The 25,501-nt window shown below is 28.2% G+C and overlaps 2 protein-coding genes across 4 annotated transcripts in view; one reads left to right on the top strand and one right to left on the bottom strand.

The window, feature by feature from the left end:
- milt (trafficking kinesin-binding protein milt) overlaps window positions 1–18,815 on the bottom strand; it is a 58,970-nt gene extending 40,155 nt beyond the window's left edge. The window contains exons 1-2 of the mRNA XM_034338229.2: window positions 18,104–18,815; window positions 13,212–13,431 (exon numbers count right to left, since the gene is read on the bottom strand). Coding sequence (XP_034194120.2) covers window positions 13,212–13,431; window positions 18,104–18,301 — 418 coding nt within the window. The 5' untranslated portion in view covers window positions 18,302–18,815. The remainder of the gene's footprint in view (window positions 1–13,211; window positions 13,432–18,103) is intronic.
- A 528-nt stretch (window positions 18,816–19,343) lies between these two features.
- LOC117610626 (uncharacterized) overlaps window positions 19,344–25,501 on the top strand; it is a 34,532-nt gene continuing 28,374 nt past the window's right edge. The window contains exons 1-4 of one of the 3 annotated variants that reach the window (XM_034338236.2): window positions 19,344–19,451; window positions 22,752–23,295; window positions 24,856–25,050; window positions 25,141–25,395. In XM_034338236.2, coding sequence (XP_034194127.2) covers window positions 23,107–23,295; window positions 24,856–25,050; window positions 25,141–25,395 — 639 coding nt within the window. In that variant the 5' untranslated portion in view covers window positions 19,344–19,451; window positions 22,752–23,106. Of the gene's footprint in view, window positions 19,452–22,678; window positions 23,296–24,855; window positions 25,051–25,140; window positions 25,396–25,501 lie in introns of those variants that run through there. The other 2 variants (XM_034338237.2, XM_076689203.1) reach the window with 2 other exon arrangements.

The following is a 25,501-nucleotide window of genomic DNA, read 5'->3' on the forward strand; positions in this document are numbered from 1 at the left end:
AAACTTAATTAAAAAGTTTAAATTGTTAATATATTATTTAAATAAATGACTGTTAACTAACACGCAGTTTAGGGAAAGAAGAGGTCATATTTTTTTGAGAGCTGTTTCTGGTATGGGAAACGTGGTGAAATTTTTTTTTAACCATGTTGTACCAATCCGACACTCTTGAAACTTTTACAGATAATAGTTAAATAGTAAAGGATTATTCTTAATTTTTCCGGTGGGTGTCACTCAATGGATTGTTTATAAAAATCACCTTCAAAAATTTATTTATTAATTTTCAACCCTTAATCGGACAAAAATTTTGAAAAAAAAAAAAAGAAAAGAATGAAATACAGCTAACGAGTACCTACTATTTGCACTTTAGTGTGTTCAAATATCTTAAATAGTTTCCGAGAAAAAAAATAGTAAAGGAATATTTCGTTATTCCTATTACCTACACATAATTTCAAATATCTGATAAAAATATTTCTAATTAGGTAAGTACAAGAATTCCTAATAATGTGGATAATGATTCCCCTTTGAAAATTCCAGTACCACTCAAATATGAATGATAAGGCAAGTGTTAAGTTAACAATAATTTACATTCTCATAGAATGCCCAAAATATAATATCAATAAGTTAAAGAATATTCTCATATCAACTTCACTCCAGCAAGATAGGTAGATGTAATCAACTTTTAAAATAATAAAAAAAATAGAAATATTAAACAAAATATGAATTTAGGCAATATCTAAAAGAAATATAATTACTAATGGCTTTTAACGTAGTTGATATGGCTTAAGACACCTGTTAAATAAATAAATATGTGTAATCGAGGATTACACAACTACGACCTCTACTTGTAAATATACAGGGTGTCCCAGAAGAGTGTTAATCCTTTAAGGGGGTGGTAGCTGGGGTGATTCTGAACAACATTTTCCTTTGCAAAAATGTTATTTGAAGCTTCGTTTTTGAATTATTAAGGAAAACCACTGGCCAATCAGAGCGCGCATAGCACACGGGCTCAGAGACGGCAGCCTCGACTACAAAAGCTGGGCTTGATCTTATTGTTAGTCCCGAACGAATATTTTCGGCACCCTGCCTCGTCCCTGAGTTCGCGTGCTATGCGCGCTCTGATTGGCCAGTGGTTTTCCTTAATAATTCAAAACCGAAGCTTCAAATAACATTTTCTCAAAGGAAAATGTTGTTCAGAATCATCCCAGCTACCACCCCCTTAAAGGACTAACACTCTTTCTGGGACACCCTGTATACTAATTTACATATATAGGGCGCTTAAAAACGACAAGGTTTAGGATTTTAAAACATTCAAATAGATAGGCACTGCCATGTTAAAATTTTATACACAGCAACTAAAAATTAAGGGAGTAATATTTATTTATATAAATAATAAAAATATAAATCTAACATGAATCTCTTATTTTCAATGCTTTGTTAATTGTAGTACGTAATTTTTATTATTTCAACTAAGTTATAGATGAATAAATAATAATCAAAATATTATTCATTAATTTTTAGTCCATAACCCATGGTATCAAAAAATCTGTTAATAAGCTTTTCATTAGTATAATGATGAGAACAGACAATATTTGTAAAATGAAGAAAGAAAATTCTAATAAGCATGGGTCAAACACTAAAAGAAAAGGTGGTCCTAAGTTTTATAAATTTAAACTATTTTAAACTTAGCTTGAAATATAGGTAAACTAATAAGATTATCATTAATAAAAGATGAAAATAATTTAATTGAATTTCACTGCAAAATGTATTTGTTGTAATATGAAAATTATCAAGGTAGTCAAATTACCAGGAAGAGGTAATATTGGCAAAGTTATAAACAGTTTTCTGTTTTGCTTGGCAAGTGATTCGCATGCTTCTGGTGCTTTTGCACGACATGGAAACAACGGATTATTTACTTCTTATCTTCCCATTTAAACACAAGCTTCATAACAAAGGATTATCATCACGCTTCAGCAGGCAATTGTTAGTTATGTATGTGTATGTATGCTCATGATCAGTCAACAATTAAAGAGATCCGTCTCCAAGTTCCCCTGATGAGTACTCATTATCGGAATAACATCGTACCAATCTAATCAAATGATACTGCAGATGCAAAAAAGTTTTCGAAGAGAAATATTAACGCTGAAACATACTGTTTTACATAATCTTTAAGGTGGTCAAATTCAAAAGTTAAATAATTAGAAAGAAGATAAGTATAGATAAATATATGGTAATTATTTAGAAGTTTGCCCTCCTCACCAATTTTCGTGATCTTGAAATATGTTGTCAAGATCATCATTCTGAACAACTTTTCCCTATACATGTTACCGCCGCTCGGCCTTAGTTTCCGAGATATTCGTAAAAAACTGTAGTTATACTTATGTCACCAGTAAGTACACTGTATTCCGGGAAAAATGGAGACTGTGGTTTGAGGTTAGGGTTAGGGTTAGGGTTAGGATTAGGTTAGGTTTAGGTTTAGAGCATACATGGCGTGATACGAGAGCTAATATTCCTTCATATGGAACTCGTACATCTCATTACGTGGGATATATAGCTGAGTTTTATATTCTGGCGTCAACATGATGTTAATGAGCGTATAATGGCATTTTTCGACATGATGGCCGAAATGTTTCCGATTTCTGACGAAACACAAAATGAATAACAGGTATACAATGTATAAAAGGTGAAAGAAAGAGTAATTAGGACGTGAAAAAATCAAAAACAAAACCCTTACCCTGACCCTAATCCTAACCTCAAACCACTTCAATCACTCTTTCAATCACCATTCAATCTCCATTTTTCCCGGAACACAGTGTGCTGGTGACATAAGTATAACTACAATTTGTTACGAATATCTCCGAAATTAACAAGGGGAACTACCCAAGTGTTACACTCAATTATTAATGAAACTTTGCCAGCTTGTAGAGCTCGTCGAGCTGAACACGCCTATACCCCCTTTTGGGGGCAGGCGGCTAATTGTTTAAAAGATATTAACAGTTACAGTTAGTTACTCCTTACATTACAAACTCACACATACAACTCGCAATTTAGAGATTCACGGTTCAAATCCTTGGTTCCCAACATTTTTTTTTTTTTAATGATAATTTGTCCCGTTTTAAATAACTATTACATAAAAATTATCATAAAAAAAAAAAAAAAAATTATTTAGAACCAAGGATTTGAACCGAGGACCTTTACATTGCGAGTCGTGTGTTTAACCACGGAGCGGATCCATGACTCGCAATCTGAAGATCCTCGGTTCAAATCCTTGGTTCTAAACAATTTTTTTTTTTTTATGATAATTTTTATGTAATAGTTATTCAAACGGGGACAAATTATCATTAAAAAAAAAAAAAATGTTGGGAACCAAGGATTTGAACCGTTGATCTCTAGATTGCGAGTTGTATGTGTGAGTTTGTCATACTTCAGAATGTGAGGAGTAACTAACTGTAATTTTTAATATCTTTTAAACAATTAGCCGTCTGCCCCCAAAAGAGAGCACAGGCGTGTTCAGCTCCTCGAGCTCTACAAGCTGGCAAAGTTTCATTAATAAGTGAGTGTAACACTTGGGTAGTTCTCCGTATAAGGCTGAGCGACGGTAACATGTTTCGGCATATGTTGTTCAGAATGTTGACCTTGACAACATATATCAAAATCACGAAAATCGGTGAGGACGGCAAACTTCTAAATAATTACCAAATATATTCTTAAAGCATGTTTCATTTTAATTTTTTCAAACGCCCATAGGGGTAGAAATTGATTAACATTGTATTTAAATTGCATTTATTAAACACTCGATGTTATTTTAGATCCTGCCATTTTAGTTTCAACGCATTAACTATCTAGGAGTCATCAACAATTGATATCTCAAATATAACTGCATATTTAAGAAAAATTGTAAGTAACATTATTATTACACTAATAATGTAAAGTAGTAAATTAAATGCTTTAATTGAAAGCTACGATGATGTGGATCAATGATCCACAGGGAACGATAAAAATGTTAAAACAAAGAATAAAATAAAAAATAATTAAGTTACATTTTTTTTTTAAACTACAAAAATCAGGAGTCTCATAAACAGCTTACTAGCCTCAGATAAAAATTTAATTATAATTGTTTAATGTATGATGATTTAAAATTAAAAAATTACCTTTCAAAAATCAATTTGTTAACATATTATATTCAACTAACAATGTAACTATAATTAATAATTTCCTTAAATTGTTTCGTATATTGTTTTGGTTTTACATCAATAAACATTTAATAACAATACTTAATATTCAATGTTTATTTCGTCCAAATAATCACATATCCGATAACAACTAACAAGGGACATTACCCAATCGACACACGCCGATTTTGATGCCCTTTGAGTATGATATAGAACTGAAAAAAATATTTGACACGTATTTTTTTTATCTGCAATCGTCCATGCTGAAAGGGTGAAAATAGCCCTCAGAGTTGGGGTTGCAGAACATATTTTCTTGAATATCTCAGGAACTATTAGGTGTAGGCGAAAAATTCAAAATGGAATTTGTGTGTTTTTGAACAGCAAATTTTTCTATGTAGCCACCTTTTTGATAAATTTATTTGTTTAAAAAATATATTGAAAAAGATTCTATTTTTGTCATTTTTTTCACCCCTTCAGCATGGACGATTGCCGATAAAAAAAAATACGTGTCAAATATTTTTTTGAGTTCTATATCAAGGGGTAATGTCCCTTGTAAGAATAGTTTTAATTGTAAAGTGTTTCATTGAAAAAAAAATTCGAGAATCCCTGTTCAGGTACGCGATATTACAGGTGCTGCCACATAACAACTGTTCCACGAAACCAAACACAAATCGAAACCAATCTCGGCCGATAAGTATACGTATTTACACAACGAAAACATTGAAGCGGCTGAACCACAAACACACATTATCATAAAACTACTTCAAAATTTATCTAGATGTAAATAATAATGATATCAAAACACTTGTAAAATTTCAAAAAGATTAACCGTACTAAAACGAAAATAATTACATTAAAATTCATAATAGTTAACATGTACAGTATAAGAAAAGCATTCACTAGAGATACATACATATCTACATTTTTAATTATAACAAAAAAAAAACACTATTTTTAATTCTTTTCTAATAAATTAAAGAATTATAGGATATAAATGTGAATTACTTTGGGGAAAAAAAAAATGCAGATGATTTTTTACATAGTTTTAGAAATAGAGCCTTAGGTAAAAGGCAAGCCAATTCTTTGTTAATAATTGATACAAGAAATATTTATTTTTTCCTTTCTTTATATTGGAGTGTTTTATTTACTTTGCATCAATATTACTTCAAAAGTTTAGTACTGTTTAAAATGTTTGTCTGGAAATGAAATTAATTCATTTGTCATATTTATTAATTGGTATTGTTGGACCTCTGATGACCTGCAACTGTTCAGATGTTGATTCTGTGGCTATTGAAATTTTTATTTTTTTTATTTTCATAACTGTTCACATCATTTGATATAATTAGAATATAATAGATTTTTTTTAAAATTCATTTTCATTCTAGTTGCTTTTTCTTTCACTAAAATGCCACCATACTAACTAAAGATTAATATCCTAACTTTTGAATTTGTCTTCCATAATACAACCACCTCAAGTTCTTAACAAATTCAAAAAGTATTATACAAATAAAATAACGTTTTAATTCAACTCTGAATATGAAAATCGTACCATTCCTCCATTTGTTAAGAATGCTCTCCTTTTTCTCAAGAATCTTTTTAAGCCTTGCAGGGCCAACAGGCCGTTTTGGTTCACCACCACCGAGGTACATAATCCTTAATTCCACGCTAATGATGTCTACTCATCTTTTTTTCACACATACCTTTCTTCATTTAAACACAATCACTTCAACAATAAATTACTCTTCAAATGATCAATACACGAATATTATTTCATTTTCAATATACATACATTTATATTTTGATAAAAAAACAATTTATTACTAGAATGTTATTTAACTTTTCAATGTTTTACGACTGAAGTATACAAAATTATTGTATAATCATTGAAGCAGAAACTTGCATAACATACTAAAAATACATAATGTTATACAAGTAAAACAAAAGTTGATAATTTTATATGGATTTAAATGAAAATAACGCTGTCTTTGACAATAGAGCTAGTTTGTCATATCACATTACAAGTATAATAGTTATTATTCCAAACTTCACAAAACACTTTCCAGATTTATATAAAAGAATATTTGTAGATTTTTGCAAAAATTTGTTATAAAGCGTGGAATTATTGTAGAATAAAAAAGAATTCGCGAAAATAGAATTGTGCAGAGTCAAAGATACGATCGCGCCGTTTCACCAGTCGAATTAGAACTTGGTGTACAGAGAAAGGCAGAACAAAATAGCACGAATCTATTGGCCCTCAGCCAATCTCGCTTCTTTACGAACCCTGAATAGATCAATCGTAAAAAGATCGATTTCCACAAATTTTCCTTTTGCTTATTTTTTCATTCGTTTTCGAAACAATGATTCTATTTGAACGAGAAACAATCATCACCACTCTCAAGACCGCTCTTGTAATTTTACTTTTTTTTTTAATCTAATAGAGATTATTGAGTGTATCATTTTACATATACTGTAAAATTACTAATTTTCAAATTGCAATTAATATCTGATAGAATAAATTAAAATAAGATGGAGTTAAGGACTGATGTTGTATTAATGCAACATTTCATTTGCATTTTTTTTTTTTAAGTTAATTAACTTTACTGAATTTTGTTTTTTAACAGTGTAATTATTAAAAGGAATTTTCGAAACTTTATTTGGCAATTGTTTTCTCTCTTAAGTTCTTTAATTTTATAAAATTTTAAGGAATTTAAGTAATTATTCTTTTTTTAAACCAAACAAGTATACTTCTAATGTATTTGTAGAAATACGCAGGGGTGATTAAGAATATTAGATACAGAATATTAGCAGATATTTAGAAGAACATTAATGTATTTTAATACTTGATGATAGAAAAATTGAAAATTCGATTTACGTAATAACCCATATGTTGGAAAATTCTTTTCTTCCAAATTTTCAAAATTTTTTTAACTTTTTACATTTTTTAGATTTCCCAAAAAGTGTAAAGTTAAAATAACATCTAAATTATAGCAATTTTCAAGTACCTAAATCAATTTAGAAATAAACTACTATTTAAAAATTTTTTCTAATTAAATTTTCTATTCTTTTTGTGAAAAAAGAATTTTACACATAAAAATTACACTAATTACCATAATTCTCGGATGATGAACCATGGAGAGAACCCGAATTTTAATTTAATGTTCTATCTCATATTATTTTCATGTCCTAAATTTTACACTGTTCCTTTAAAAATTAAGTTTCTAATATAACTGTTTCACTTAGAAATTACACATTTAACTTTCGATTAATATCCTAATATTTGTTTTATAAGCTTGTCGCACGATTGACTCAGACTCCGCTGTTCTAGAATTAATAAATTAAACTACGTTCTAAAATGAAGTCAACAAACTTTTATATACTCGAACACCGACATCGTTTATATTAATTAATCTATGCTTATTTAAAAAATATAATTAATGAAAATAGGTTTCTTTTTAAGTTACATAAGAATCTTTTAAAATGTACATTACGGTACTACATAAAAATAAATGATAGCCTATTTGTTGCACTGAAATAGCAGTTTTAGAATCATTGTGAAAATCAATAAAATTCTCTGTTTCATTGAAGCAACAGCAAATTGATTTGGTAATGAACAAATGGACACTAGTACGTCAGGAGAGCATTAAATGACCGACCCTTTGTAGGTCGGTTATTTTCGGAGCCACGCAACAAAGTGCGTTAGTTATTTCGGCATCACCGTCAGAAATATAAAATTATATTAGCAGCTAATTTGAAACACCGTATTTACTTCAAATATATTACATATTAATTCCATTAATTCAATATTTAATGATTTCTGGAAATATAACACTTTTACGACTGTTCTAATCTCAAGAGTAAAAGGTTATAATTTGATTGAGTTTCGAATCTCAAATATAAAATTGCAAATACAAGTGAATAAAGGTGTCATGCCACAAATTAATTATTTAAAGCAAAATTGATTTAAAGATTTTCAATTAGAACTTTTATAAACATTTTATTTCTTCAATTAAAAAATAATAATTACATAATTAGAAAATTATAGTTTTATTGATACTAATATAATAATAACAGAGATACATTCTCTCTTTTAAAATAAAAACAATTAATTGCACTTGAAATTCTCAAAAGATAAAGGTATTATTATTCTTTGAAAACTTGAGGTTATTATAGTAATAAAAGAATATAAAGATACCAGAATGATATACATATATAGTAATATTTCATGAGTTTTATTATACTAAAAAGTTGATTGTTAAAAAAGTGTTACATGACCCCTTTATCCACTAGTGTATTCAATTTTATTAGTAGTATCTTTTTTAATATATTTTTTATATAATATTACATTATATTGCATACACAATGTATATATCTTGCTAGACATAAAAAGGAACATAAAATTGCAAGAGTCAAAGATGCTGAAGATGGATACTGGGTCAATCTTATGCTATGTTGAGACTGATTGTAAGTCAGCTAACTGACTTTCTAATAATTATTATATATAATAATTAATCAAAACTAAACTACTAGTAAATATACATTTATATTTTAATTATTAATATATACTAGTGCAATTCAAAAAGTTAAAATATTCAATAATATAAGGGCCTAATATAAAAGTTTGCCTAAGGATAAGTACAAGGAAGATTTTATTGTTAGATCTGGAGTTTGACTAGATATAGATATGAGAATGCTTCCAAAGGTATATGTTTAAAAAAAGTGTGAGTATATATATTTATAAAATACATCATTAGTTTACTGAAAAAGTAACACATTAAAAACATCATTAACTTTGAAGTTCCTGCATAAATGAACTCTAACAATCAGCTTTTTTTAATAACACAGAGGTGTAATAATAGATGATAAGTATTTCTAAAACGCTAAAAATTTTATTGTAAACATATAGATTGAGAGTAAAATTATTATTAAGTGAACTATTATTATTTAAAATGAAAGTTTTATAAATTAACACACCCAACAAAATTATATTATTTAATAAGAATAATATTACATATAATTCAAAATAGAGATATTTAAATCCTCTTTTTAATAATAATTAATTAAACTGTGAATAAAAAGAAACTTTGGAACTACTAAATCATTGAATAATTATATAATAATTTTCTCCTACAACAAATTTCAAATAAAAAATTTATAAATTTTCAAATCAATTTCTTTAAAGTTTTATTTCTTTATTTTCAGTTATGTCACTCTTATATACACTGTATACATAAAATATTATTTTGTTTTATTCACATATAACGTTAAAATCTTCTTCATGATTGCCTTTAAACATGAGTCAAAAGTGACCTAATATGAATTGGGTTATGGATTAACGTTTTGTTTCATAAAATGTGTTCTAAATTAAATTTGTACTTATTAATCTGCAGAAAGAAAATTGAAAAAGCAACATTTCATTTCAATTTTCTCAATAATTAAAATAAATTAATAAACGCGAAGAATATAAAATTCTAATGTTAAAAGATAATACTTCTCAAGATGAAATTTTATATCTGATAATTTAATTTACAATAAAAATATCTCCACAGAGATATTAATGTTCCACCGACCTTTCTTCATCTTTTTGTTTTTCAAATGGGGAAAAGATTATTCATACGTGTTAGTTTGACGACTTGAACATCCATGGCAATGATAATGATGACGGCAACGATGACCACGACAACGATGATGATCCTAAAGATAATGATGATGATAATGACCAAGAGAAGTAATCATCATTTGCCAGCGGTGAATGTGGTTTGTCATGGAGGTTCACGGACCACCATAAAATACTCGTCCTCGTGAACGGAGAGGATAGTCCCTTCTTTGAGTTCACCAAGTTTAGATCACTTCTTTAAAGTATTCATCATTTTCCAGTATTCTTCATTTAAATATAAAACTCCAATCATTGTGAAAGGAATTTGACCATTCTATTCAGTGTTAAAAGTGTTATTCATCAAACAATTGCAAAGAATTATTGTTTACACAGATTTATAATTCTTCATAGTTTGAGAACCAGGTGAGTTGTAAATAATTTTATAAATTTATATTTAAAATTGAATACCTTTTGTGTGAATTTTTAAATATACTACAAAGTGTAATTTTAAAATGATTTAAATCTTCTTTGAGTGACAGGAACTACATGAGCTCCCATATTTTTAAACTAAATGTGCTTTAATGTTTGTTGATATAATTATTTGAAACTTTATATAATTTTCCATTATTTTATCAATCTTGTAAATTTTGTAAAGAAAATTTGGTGAAACAGCGTATAAACAAAATAAGAATTCCCGAAAACTATTTCTGATATTAATGAATTATAGAATTAAAAAGAAAAATGGAACTAAAAGCATTGAAATTAATGTTATAAGCATATTAAATATTCTAATAAAATTTTTTGTTTTTATTATTTCATGTGTTGTAAATTAAAATTTGATCAATTTAGATATCCAAGTAAAGAGTCATTATTTATTTGTGGCAAATTGTGTTACATTTTATTTTAATATTTTCAAGATATTTTGAATTTAAAATATATGTTATATCCTCAATAAATAATTTTAGAAAGTGGAGATGGTTTGAATCCTTAATCACTTTTTGATTGTTCATTTTAGCTCTGAAATACCTTTGTATGTATTTGCATACCCCCTTAAAATTATGTCCACAACTGCATTCTTATTTTTCCTTTTTTTCAGTGACATATTAAATAAAATATTCTTACGATTACAATCCATTCTCACTAATAGTTTCAGTGCTGTCTCTGAAGCCTGAAATCTATTGCACCTACTCTAGACATTACGTGTTAACGTATTGTACTATGTCACCATATTATCCAACAGAATGACCATAATGAATATTTAAGAAAATGCTTAAACGAAAGGGTTTCATATATTGGAAGAATAATTTTTAAAGAAACTGTGTAAAATTTATAAAACGGAAATAATACGAAATACAAAATCAAATCAAAATTGGGTCTCTCTCCATGGTCCGCCATCCGAGGGTTAATTCAGAATTTACAATTATTCCATTTCATTTTTAATATAAACAAAAAATAATAAATGAAATTTCTGTTTCTACCAATGCTCTAGAATAAATACCTACTTCATTATATTATATAACGAGTAATAATTATTTAAATATTACGGTGTTCGAATATTAATGAGAACCATAGAAAGATTATGCTTTTAAAGGTCAAATCAAATTTTTTAAACGAAAATCCACATTTTTTATTGCATATTCATGTTCAGAATAGTTTTTTGATTATATGTAAAGCAAAATACTCGATTTTTGGGTATGGGATTCATTTAGGCCCTATCATACCGGAGTCGTTTTTATTGGCCTGGAAAAAGCAAAACACTGAATCTTCTGAATTCGTAAGTAAAATAATCTTTTGTTTTTGGATTGATTTAATTTTCTGTCTGAATTTCATTTGGTCCAATAAGACTGACGCTAATTAACTAATTGTAATATTGGACAGCTTATTTTGAAAATGAAGCAACTCTATTTAAAAAAAAGAAAAGTTAAATTTTATACTGTTTTAGCTTTTGTCGAGTGTAAAAAATTTATTTAATCTTAAATATCTCATTAATGAAGAAAATGGATTTATCCAACTGCTGTAATAAACACCTCATATAGAGCACCATTTTTATTTCATATTTAAGTTTCGCATTTTCAATTGGAAAAGTTTTCCAAGTATAATACATTGATCAGCTTCTAACTCCATAAGTAGATAAGTTTAAAAATGAAATGACAGTGTACAAATTGTAGAAGTTATTATTAGACTAATTTTAGCTTAGAAGCAAAAAATCGTCCTAAATACGAATATTCACTGAAGAATAGTGATTTTTATTTAAGAAATGTGTATATGGGCCTTAGATCCAAAATCAAATGTATGTACCTTATCCAAAAGCCAAATCCATTCTGAACACGAATATGCAATGAAAGATAGTGGTTCTCATTTAAGAAATTCAAGTTGCGTCTGATGAAATTATATATGGGCCTTAGACCCAAAATCGAATGTATATACCTCATCGAAAAGTTAAATCCATTCTGAACACAAATATGCAATGAAAGATAGTGGTTCTCATTTAAGCAATTTAACCTGAATCTAATAAAGCCATATATGGGCCTTAGGCCCAAAGTCGAATATACTACATCCGAAAACAAAACATCGACCTGAATACGAATATGCAACGAAAAATAGTTATTCTCATGTAAGAAATTCAACTTGAACCTGATTAAACCATATATGGGCCTTAGGTTCAAGATTTATTCAGTTCATCTTATAACTGAACCTCATAATTTTAATTTCTTTTTTTTTTCAAAACGCAATCTTCATGAAACATTGTCAACTAGCAATTGATACCAAGTCACTACATTCATCTTTAGTAGAGGGTACCTACACAGTAATCATTTAAGCGTGGATAACTATAATTGCCTTTAGTAACGAATAGGTTAAAGAAATTAAAAGCTGAAGACATAGCAACAATACAGTGGGATCCGATTATTATAATCACGGATAATGGTATCATAATCGGTCGGTCCCAAAACACTTCATATAAAATTAGTTAAAAATAATCCGCCTATTATAATCAAATTTCGATTAATATTATTAATTGTGATAATTACTCTTTGGGATAAACAATAAGAATTTTTAGTAAATTCTTATTAAATGGACCTTTTCTGCAAAGTTTAATTTTAATTGAAATATACCCTTTATCTTCTATATAAGTGAGAATGAACATGACAAGAATTCTTAGAAGCGCACCCAAAATTAGATCGTATAATAATTGTCATAATTGTTTCTAATAAACTGAGTTCAATGATGAACATTTCCTATCCTCTGGTTTAACCCTTAAACAGCGGAGTCTGGGTCGATCGTGACCCACTTTCAAAATATACATATGTATACAAGGGTGTTAACTTATAATTAAATGTGCATTAAAAGTTAAAAATAATACAAAATTAAATTAAAATTTGGACTCTCTCCATAGTCCGCCGTTCGAAATAACATAGCAATGTAATAGGATTAGAATGGGCATAACTCACCAGTGATGGTTTCGGCGTCCCTGGTGGTTACTGATGGAGTAACAGGGCTTGTTATTCGATTTCTGGGCGATCGTAGGACCTGAAGAGTGGCCCTTGCCGTAGGAGAGACTTTGAGAACGGTGGCCTTCGATCGGATCGAAGCCTCGGGCCCCTTCGGAGCCGCATCTTCCACGGCGGCCAGCTTGGACGCTGTGGCGACGAACGATATCGCCTCGCCTTCCTTTACCGCCAAACATGCCAATAAACAAAGCAAATAAAGCATTACATCATTTGTCTGAAAAGAATTTATCGGCCAACCGTGTCCCCAAAAACGAAATAACGTTAACTTGAAATCTAACGAGACTACAGTGGGTCTTAAGTGGAAAAACAGAATATTTTTTTTTTAACTGAATCAAACAACTTGAGTTATTTTTAGAAATTAAGAAGATTTGTTTACTCGATGATATATTTTTCTCGTATTGAAAAAAAATTAAGATATTTTCTTTGTTTTGATGGTTGCTTTCTACAACTTTTTAACCTCAGTTTGAAAATTTTGATTTTTTACTAATTTCTTTTTTGGGTTTTGTAGCTACAGATAATAAAAATTCTTATGAATCATTATAATTCTAATATGGATTTGAGAAATCACTAAAAGGCTTTTCGTATTCCTAAAGGCAGCCCTGGATCAAGGAAAAGTCTAGAAGGGGCCCCGGGCTCCCTTTTAAGCCTTTCAATTACCATGTCAAAAAATATTGAATGAATTTTAGTTACTATCGCCTTTTTCTTTATGGCTAATTTACAAATTCTTTCAATTTTTGAATCAACCCTCAAAAGTTTGATATCTCCAAATCTCAGAAATCTTAATCCAGTCCTATCTAAGTAAAGGTTAAAAGAGCTCATTTAAAGGACCATACTTATTATTAAGTTCTATTTCTGTTGCTTTTTGTTATAAATAATACGGAGCGATTTAAAGTGGTCAATCTGTAAAATTTATTCCAAAAATTATTGCATATTTCAATGTTTCAATAAAAATGGCTTTTTTTCCAGATGTTCTTATTTTATTTTGCCTGGCAAAACTTTTTATAAGGTTCATAGAAAATCTTGGAATTTTATAACAACATTTACGTAACCGTATGTTTTTTTACAGATGTTTTTTGTACATCCTTATTCATTTTTCCTGCATGTTTTTTACAGACCATTTAATAGCGCATGTCAATATAGTGAAAAGTAAAACTGAACCAGTGACATCATTTATCCAGAAAATTATTTATACAATATATTAATATTAATAGAGAGTAACAGGAAAAATACAGCTACTTCAGCTAAATAGACAATTTATATTTTAATTACATTATTTTTACTTTGTTAATTAAGATATCTCGAGAAACAGTCTTTATTTAATTTTTACAATATTTCTGAATTTTACAATATCCTCATTGATCTATGACTTTATCCATGTTGATATTTTTTAATAGAGATTGCTTAATTTTTAGTATTAAATATTTATACATACATTCAAAACTGATCCATAAATGAACTATTATAATTAATAAATCGAAAATAATAAAATTCAAACATTAACTGATTCTTAAATTGAAATAGTTGTAAAATGATATGCAAATTTAAGTGTTTTTTTGTTATTTTGTATTAATATGTACATACATGAATAATAGGTTTTCAAGAAAATAGTGTTATTAGTTCAGTTTTGCTTCTCACTGTAGTAATCTATGATACAAAGACCTGTTGTCAATTAATTTTCTAAATATTATGCTTACGAACTTATTGATTTGTACCGGAAGTGTAATAATGAACTACCAATCACTTCAAATATACACGGTGTCTATAAATCTCCTTTTGAAATAACTACTAAACAATAGATGGTGCAATATAAAGTAAACGTTTTTCAAACTCATCTGAAAGTTGCTTATACTTTTTTTTAACCCTCGAACAGCGAGCCTGGGTCAATCGTTAGGATATGAACCTAAAATTAACACGTTGACTGCCATACAAATATTATTGAAAATTTCATTACAGTATTTTAATTTCTAATAGATCTCATTTAATATGTTCAGAATATTTCATTGTTATAATTAACCATCGTTTCGAGTGTTTAATACGAATAATGCCTAATAATATGGGTAATGGTTTTCTATGGAAATTCAAAGTCAACGTGTCAAATGTTAAAATTGGGACACTCTCCGTGGTCCGCCGTCCGAGGGTCAATAAAATACCATACTTTTGTTCCAATTTAATAATAATAATAATAAAAAAAAAGAATATAAAATTACAAAATAAAAGATGTTATTGAAATAACCAAACATGTTTGAAATTGTTATTTTTAATTATCAAACACTGCTGTGATGTATTTGGAAATAATTATCTCACCGTAAGAATAATTATTTGTTTTGATTCACGTACTTTAACACAAAAAAGGCGTTTGCTTTAAAATATAGACTGTTACGAAGATTCTGTCTAATGATAAAAACGCGTGACGATGGTTCTTGAAGACATGATGAGTTCAATTAATGATGCATCTGCGAGTGTACTAAAACAACCGGTTGCCCTTGCGACGAAACAATTATTTCCAAATAGAATACAGTAAGTAATATTTTCATTTACATACGTCTAACGGAATACGCGTGCATTTATTACTACTACCGTGCAAAATAACATATGTACATGGAAAATATTGCATGATGCATAGTAGCTTCTAATAGATCTCCTCTAAATCAAATTTTATTTACTTACTTTAATTACTAGCATGCCAGATACCAACGATATTTGACATTACACTTACCTAATAAAATTATAATAAACGGTTTTGGAAAAAGTTCCAAAAAGGATCAAAAGAAAAATTGCAAATCAATAAATTTGTAAACATAATAATTGGAAAATTAGTTAGTAAAAATGGTCCATACTGTAGCATACTAATGATCTATCAAATGATCTAGATAAAATATACAGTGGGTCACAAAATTATTCGCTCACCGTTTAAAACAGAATACATACCTCATTTAAAATTGAACCAAATGACTTGAGGCTTTTTGAGAAGCTATAACAATTAATTTACTAAGATATGTACTTTTAAATAATTACAGTTTGTCGAAATCGTGAAAACAATAGGAAAGAGTAATTTTTCAACTTTTTTATGTGAGTCTACATATAATGAAAATTTAAAATATGTCTTTCGTAGATTCAAATAAGTTATGTGTATGCTGAAAATTTCATCGAGATCGGTCAATGCACTTAGAAGTTACAAGTAATTAAAATTTCCGAAAATTGCGATTTTTCATTTAAGAACGTGCCTAGTTCCGTTCTTAAATATTTTAAATTTTCGTTACAGGGTCAGATAAAAAAGTTAAAAAATTACCTTTTACTATTTCTTTCCCGATTTCGACAAATTGTAATTTTTTAAGACGACAAAAGCACATATCTTAGTAAATTAATTTGTATAGCTTCTCGAGAAACCTCAAGTCATTTGGTCCAATTTTAAACGAGGTATTCTGTTTTAAACGGTGAACGAATAATTTTGTGACCCACTGTATGTATAGCTCTATTCAAAAAAAAGAAAGAAAAACAAAGCTTTCATATTTTTTAATACAATAATGTGGAGAAAAAAAATCCATTTTAATCAGTATATTTGTTTCTTCATACCATACAACTTTCATATGAACTATCATATGAATTTTCATATGAACTGCTTTTGCATCATCAATACCTGAAGAAATAGCGGGGTCATAACAATTTAACCGAGACCATTTGTAAAATACCGATAAAAAGTTTAAGATTACCTAATTTATTACTGGATTAACTAAAATGACCTGATTATATGATATATTACACGCAATTATAAAATTTTTTCATATTTATTACTTTAACAAATTCAAGATATCGTTAGAAAACACTTATTATTTATTAATTTTTAATATTTTGAAATGGTAACATGAAATATGACACATAATTATTTATTCAATGATGAAAACAATGATATGATTCAATACAGAATTATTCAAAATTGTAATTTTAACAACTGCAAAATTTATTCATTTTAATGAATAATCATAATTAACTAATATTAATTACAACAATTATAATTGCGTGCAATTATAATCATAATGAATAATTATACTTAAGTAAATTGATTTTAAGAAATTGTTATTATATAAATGATTATACTTATTGATTTTAATGAAATAATCTGATTTTCAAAAATGATTATCCATTAATTTGAACCATTACCATAATCAACGATAATATATAAATGATCACTTGCAAATTTTAACAAATATGTGAAAAATAATGACAAACATTTGTTGATCTTCCGGTTAACGACTTCTCGAAATCAGACGTGACTGTGATCACGTTCACCTGCCTCTGCTAAGTATATATTAATTTCTAATCACGTTTACAAGATACTGTAATGGAAATGTACGCCGATTAAGATATTTAAAAACAATAACTTCTCACGATGCAAAATGCTTACTAAAATTTTCCTAATGATCTTATCGTCGATACATTATCACGTTATGATAAGAACGGATTGAACAAATACAAAGTTTTTGCAAAATTGTAAATCCTTGTAAATATATTCACTTTTCCATTTCTAAATATACTTTCAATTGCTTGGAAGAAAAATAATCTTTTCACGATGAACTTTTTATAAAACAAAAATATTTTAAAATAAAATTAAGATACTTATAATAAAATATATAATAAAGTAATTTATTATTATGTCATATATTAAACGCTACGCTTTCTTTGAACAAACGATTACGATAACCTGCTATTATAAGACATAAAATATGTATTTATTTAATATATTGCATTATTATTATATTAAAATTCAGTTTCATGACCACTGTGTCACACTGAACTGCATACTATTTTTAATTAAAGAAAAAAAAAAAACTTACAAAAGGGAGGGAAGGAGTTGAACTACGATCCCTAACCGATGGCGAATACGTGTTCGCCTTCGAGGCCAAATTTCGCTGAAAAACTCCATCGTACGTCAACTCAGTATTATCCTTTTCAGAACTTGAATTCTGTGACTTCCAAATGCGTCTAGCAGAGTTTCGTCTCACCTCTGCAAACGCGATCCCTCTGAGCAACATTTGACTCGAAATGATCGTAAACAATCACCTCAAAGAATATTTTCCACTACACATACGTCTATCCCTCAACATAAAAGGGATTTTTTGTCACTGATATCGATGTGTTTCTTTTATTTACTTTTTTCTTTTTTACAACGAACGAGTTATAACGAAAAATTAAAAGGTTAAATTGAAAGCTAAAAAAGAATGAAATTTTTTGAACAAAGATTTCGTCACTGATGGTGCAAAAAATCCTCAGGTTATAGCTTATTTCTGAATAGTGCACTAGGTTAAAAAATGATAAATTTTTTATGTCCTTGGGAAGGTTAAACAATCTTAATTATCCTGTCACGAGAAAAGATGTATCCTTTCTGGTGGTTCGAAAGAAACTGTGAGGCTTCTGGATTATCAAGAACTGCTTAACTTTCACTTCTTTCTTATGGTGTGAGAAAGAAACGTCACAAAATAAAAGAAACACAAATTTCGTAAAGGTTTGTGTGCATCCGTCAAGTTGAAACTAACTTCTGAACACCTTTTGATTCCTCCGAACGAGACTACCTTTTCCGTATCTCTTATCACTTCACATAAAACTGATAACTGTACAGTCACGTTTAAAAATATACAAATTTTTGAACATCTGTCGTCACGAAAGTTATGACCAAACTTACCTTACATTTGCAAAATTTAAAATAATAATGCTTACATAAACATAAAATCCTGGTGGTAAATTGTTGTAAAAATACAATTAAATTTTAAAATAGATTAAAATTGATAAATCCAATTACTTAAAATAAAAGCTCAAAGAAATTGAGGGAAAAATTTATTAAAATTTTTAAACAACAAAATTGTACTCAATTATACAAAAAAAGAAGTTACAGACTACTAGGAATAAAATATAATTCCATCTAACAAAATTGAAAATAAATCCAATATGTAATGAAATGAATTTTTAGCTAACTTTAACAGTAAAACTTATATAAAGCTAACTTATTATAATTTTTTTTTTTATTTTTCTTTAAGAGACTATACCATTCTAATTATCTATATCCTGATTAAAATAACAGTTGAATGATATGGTGCAACAGTTCTGTTAATCTTTCAGTGGTTAGCGTTACCTCCCATTGTTCACTAACTGTACTTTTTGTACAGTTACTTTCTTATACACTTAACGGTGAGAAAAAATTTTATTTACCAAGTACACGTAGCTATAATTTCTATCTAATAACATATTGGTTTGGTTAAGAATTTATTGTTACTAAATTTATTACATGGCTATCCTAAATTTTTATGAATAATCATAATATAAATGACATATATTCTGTTTAAAATATTGTGACGATGAACACAAAAGCACATAGTAAAAGAATTAATTATTGAAACATCTCTTTGTAAAAAATATACTTGCTTATTTAAAACAAGTTTGTTAAAATTACATTCTCTGGTTTTTTAATTAATTTATTATAAGAATGGATTAAACAATTTAAAGCTATTTAATGCTGTTCAAAACTTACCGTGACGTAGTATAGGGTTTTTGGTTTCCACTAGGGAAACCACGATGATCACCAAAAGAAGATAATACACAAATTCTGTAACATTAAACAAATTATATGGTTATTTCACAATTACATTCATTTTAACAATCCACGTTAAGACATAATATAAAGTTATTAACCAGTATTTTTGTTACAAATTTAAAAAAATTATAAACTACTAAACATTATGGAAAAGATTACTTCATAAACTAATAATAATGACCGTGCAAAAAATAAAATATCATGCAAAAAGGTTATTCAAGAATAAAATCTGTTTGAAAATTTGTTAGATCTGTATCTTAATATCTGAAGTATGATCCTTAGATATATATGATTAGATATACATACAAATGATAACATTTTTAATTATAAAACTCAAAATAATCTGATTTTAACTATTGACATTTATATTACAAAAGTAATTAAATAATTCATATCAAATTAAAATTAGCTGATATATACAATGGTTTTTCATGAAAACTTATTTATGTACATTTAAAAAAACACATGTAAATATTATTTAAACAATTTACTATAAATATACTAAGTTAATGTTACACCTTATTCCTAAAGTATCTAATAATATAACAAAAAGTATAATAACATTATTTCAATTACTTTTTTCAGTAATTATGTACTGATACATTTAAAAATATAACTGAAACTAAGCAACCAACAAGTTAAATTTAAATGGTTTACATTCAAAAATATACAAAATATTATTCAACATGAATCTATTTACTTTTTTAATAAATTCTGTAAGTGAATCATATAATTTATAGTTGTATAAAATCAAATTTAATAAATTTATTTTTGAAAAAGGATAACCTAATGAAGGTTACAATTATCGCTCGATCTCTAACATACAATTTTAAATAAGAAAATCAGAATATCTCAATAATTCAAAGAACTTTGAGAAATGACAACAAATTCTCTTAATCATTAAACAGTTTGTTATATTCATTGTTTCTTAGGAAAATGAAATTCGAGGACAATATATCGATTGAGTTGTCCGCAGTAACCTTTTACAACGAGGTTAAAAACAATGATCACAGTCGTCCCAATGAATTTCATTTATCACTATTTTTGTTTATTTCTAATAAATTTTCATTGAAGAAATAGTAAAGAAGAAGAAGAGGAACTCGCTAAAAAAATTAAGAAAATATAAAGAAAAACAGAAGCCTCACCTGTCTTTCTGACATTTTCTGCTTGCGTCACATAATTGCTAGTTTCTTGGATTTATCATGCCTTTTTATAAAATCTTTTTCACATTTGTCGCGATAAAGCGAGCGAAAAATTTCTATAAAGAACTATTTTCCGAACAAAATTCGGCCGTTCATGACGGCCCGAAGCTGTCCGGAGCTACGAGGACGAGCATATACCGGGTAGTAAAATTTACTTGAATTTAGAATAGGACGGGTTATTGAAACGCTGTCTACAATCACGGATAGACTTTTCGCGCATTTTCTTTTACAATAGTAAATTTTCCCTTTGTAGTTAAAGTTTTTTACAAGATAAGACGAAAGATAACGATGTGAATTATATAATTCAACTATCCAGAATTTAAATTAATATGTTTTGAAAAGGTTTCTGCATGTTTCATTTTTATTAGTTTGAATTTATAGTTTGTTATCATTTCTAAATATTATTTCTCATTGCATTAATTATTTGTTTTAGTAATTTTATTAATGAAGCAAAAGAGATAAGTTAACGCGTAATCTTTATTACTTAATAGTTATATTTAGAAAAAAAACTGTTACTGTATACTTATGTAATTATTCTCAAAATTTATTTTTTGCAATAATAGTATAATTTAAAATACAATTTTTATAAAGTACCGTAGAAATGCTTGTGATAATCGTGATTACATTATTAAATTTCTGATTGCAGTAAGTTAAAATCTTCAATGATCTATGTAAAAGGATACAGCATACTTGTTCACATTATTTTAATTTATTTTTTAAAAAGAATATCTTAGAATAAGCTAATGAATATTGATATAAAAATATTGATTTCATTTGTAGAATTACAATTATATTCAAACCATATCTTTTATTATAATTTTAAAACATTATTTAATTATACGAGTGTTTAGTAACGCTACAATCTATATTAAATTTTAATAAAACTCATACAGCATGATTTCTGAATTCATATAAAAGTATTATACAGTAATTACAAATTAATTTTTAGAAACTTTTATTGTGAAATGTTCGATTTAACTTAAAAAGTACTAGACCAAAATTCAATATTTTGTACAAGTACCTACACTGACGATGAGTCCTATCGAAGTTGTCGCAGTGAAGTTGGCTATACATTCACTAACACATTCACACCGCGTCGTCGGCACCTCGCCCATCGGCTCACCGACGCGGCGTGAATGGTTAGTGCGCCAACTTCACTGCGACAACTTCGATGGAACTCAGAGTATGTATGTATGTACATACATACATACATACATACATGTCATTTAAAATTTTACCAATAATCATATGTACATTCCACTTTTTTATTCTCATTATTTTTTATTACATTAGCACTAATTGTTGTATACTAATGTCAAAGATTTAAACAAAATGACATCATCACTAATTGAAAATTCTATACTAATGACATAAAAAAAAAATAGAATATAAAAAAGAAATGAAGAAAAAAACCTCTAGGTAGATATTCTGGTAACTTGATGAATTAAAATATTTTTCTAGGAAATATTGGAATTTCATTTTAATATTTTATATTAAAATATAATTAACAGTAATTTCGGTTATGTTCATTTCATCGATATAATATAAATACACTATAAATATATTGAAAAACTAGTAAAAATTACTGTTTATTTATCTCCGAAATGTTGGTAAGCCGTCTATCGATTCTCCCCACGTACACACCTCCTCTTCAGTCATCGATTGCACTTTTTGCACCTACCATTTTTTTTCCAGAGTAATGAGAGCCTCATCTCAAATCAGTAGCACGAGAGTGCACTAAAACAGGCCACCCTCACCTGCGAAACCACCCTCACCCTCTTCGTCTCAATGAATCTTCCATATTTAATATCTTTCGAAAATTTTTAAAGTGTCTCTTACAAGAAAGAAAGACAGAGAAAGATAAATTCGAAGTCAAAGTGTGTGACGAGGAAAGAACAACGCTGCCATCCGTAAGAAAGAAAAAGAGGAAAAAAGATAGAAGTAGAAGAAGGTGACAGTAAGAAAGAGACGGATAGAGGGTGGGTGGTGGGGGGCTCTCGGCTTAAGTGAGAGGGAGAGAGAGGAGGTTAAAGGGAGTCGAGCGAGGAGAATGACGGATAGCCAGCAGCAGTTTTGCTTGCGTTGGAACAACTTTCAAGCTAATATCACCAGCCAATTCGAGGCTCTCAGAGATGACGAGGATTTCGTCGATGTCACCTTAGCCTGCGATGGCAGGCGTCTCCAGGCGCACAAGGTTGTCCTCTCCGCGTGCAGCCCTTACTTCAAGGAGTTGTTCAAGGTTAGAAAACCTTCCCCGTCTTCACTCCTCGGTGCTAGTTGCTCGATGTCTCCCCCCCTCCCTTCCCCTTAACCGATCATTTTTACTTTCTTTAAGTATCATGCTTTGAGTTAAAATTTTTATACAAAATCTTTATGCACATGTCGTGGCAATGTATTGTAATGCTTTTATACATTCTACTATATGCTTTACATAGGAATCCTTTTTGTTATTTATTTATTAGGAATTAAAGCTTACTTGAACTGACTTGAATATGAGGAATTTTATGTAATTGTAATGTAAATTTGATTGTAATTAATATCTTGCTTAGTTGTTTATATATATAGATTATGTTAATCTGGTAAATATAGCTCTAAAATATAAAATACAGAAATTTTCCTAGGAACATAATTTTTCATTGACGAACAATATGTAATGTTTAATTATATAACTGTATTGGTAGTATTTATGGAATTTGCCTTTTTTCAGAATCAATTATAAGATTAGAAAATTTATGATGAAGCAAAAATTTCATAGTACAGTAAGAAACGAGAAGTTATGTTTTATTATCTTCTTTGTACATGTTGTTATAGCTTTAGCTGTATTGAGCTTTAATAATAATTGCTTCATTTTAGTTTTTAATTCACAGATAGTTTATAAATTAGTTTTTTAATTTTAAGAAGTTATCGTATATACTATGTACACATAAATACATGTTTATGTTATACGTATATATATATATTCCATGTATCTTATTGATTCATATGAAATGATCAGATCAGGATCAAATCATCAGACTTTTGTATTCATTGAAAAATTTTTAATTTGGATAAATAAGGTCAATATAATTGTATTTTCTCTTAAGTGGAAATGATATGAGTTAAAACATCTTTCACGTGAAAGAAAGATTAAATCTAATAAGTTTAGCACCCTATGTAAAGCATGTCCAATTGGGATAACATTATAAAATTTTCACAAAAATATGTACGTAAAGAATTATATATCAATGCTTTAAGATATAAGTAACATGTCCCTAACATTGAATCTATTTACCTTGAACTTTACTGTTTAAGAATAATGACTAGCTTATTTAAAGATAGCAAATATGCTTTGTGTTTTGATTTTCATAGACTTATTCATCAATAAATGTTCTAAAAATTTTAATTTTTGTGAGAAATAAGATTTTCTTACTGTTTATCATCATAAATTATATAATAGATTCAGATTATTTTTATTCTATATTTTTAAGAAGTAAATTAAAAATTCGAATTGTGTAAGTATTTATATATTAATATTTATTTTTAACTATATTATGATTGTATGTTTACCTTTAATAATAAATTTAACAATTTAGCAATTAATGTCAATATAAGGCTAATACATTCTTTTATAAAATTCTTGTTTGATATTTTGATAATAAATAACCCATTGATTTCAATTTATATCTTAATCATTTTATTATTTTCTTTTTATAATTGCTTTATATTAGAATTATACAGAGTTAAAGTAAGTGATATTTATGTTAAATAAATGAAATAATATTAAATAAGTATGAAACATAATTCCAACTTATACTTACAGACAAATCCATGCAAGCATCCGATAATATTTATGCGTGATGTGGAATTCGAACATCTACAGTCGCTCTTGGAATTTATGTATGCTGGGGAGGTTAACATATCTCAAGCAGAATTACCTACATTTCTACGAACTGCTGAGTCTCTGCAAATCCGTGGCCTCACCGACTCTCAAAGTAATCAGCACAACAGCGAAAAGGTTCGTAATTGAATTGTATATGTAATATATTATTTTACTATTTTTCTCTTCATTCAATTGAATTATTATAAAAACATACTTTGCTCTCAGCATTTGAAAACAAACAACATACACGCATCAAACGGCCGTGGGCTGATCTCACCAAATTTGGAGGAGGACCGTAGCAAAACACCACCAGCCTCAAGTCCTCCACCATTAAAAAGGCTGTGCAAACGAAGTGATTCGCCTCAGATATCTAGTCCAGTACCAACTGCGGCGACCTGTGCAACTGGAACGCCACGCACACGGCCATTAATTGAGCCACAGGTTCAACTTGACTGCTATAAAGATCTCGATATTGTTGAGGTTAGTTTATTTCATAGAAGATAAGGTTTTGGTCATTCGTAGAGAAATATATGTATACTCTGTGATGCTAGAAGTTTATATGAACTTTTTCAACTATAATAAATGA

Source organism: Osmia lignaria, chromosome 7, assembly GCF_051020975.1.
Source record: "Osmia lignaria lignaria isolate PbOS001 chromosome 7, iyOsmLign1, whole genome shotgun sequence".
Classification (NCBI taxonomy): Eukaryota; Metazoa; Arthropoda; class Insecta; order Hymenoptera; family Megachilidae; genus Osmia; species Osmia lignaria.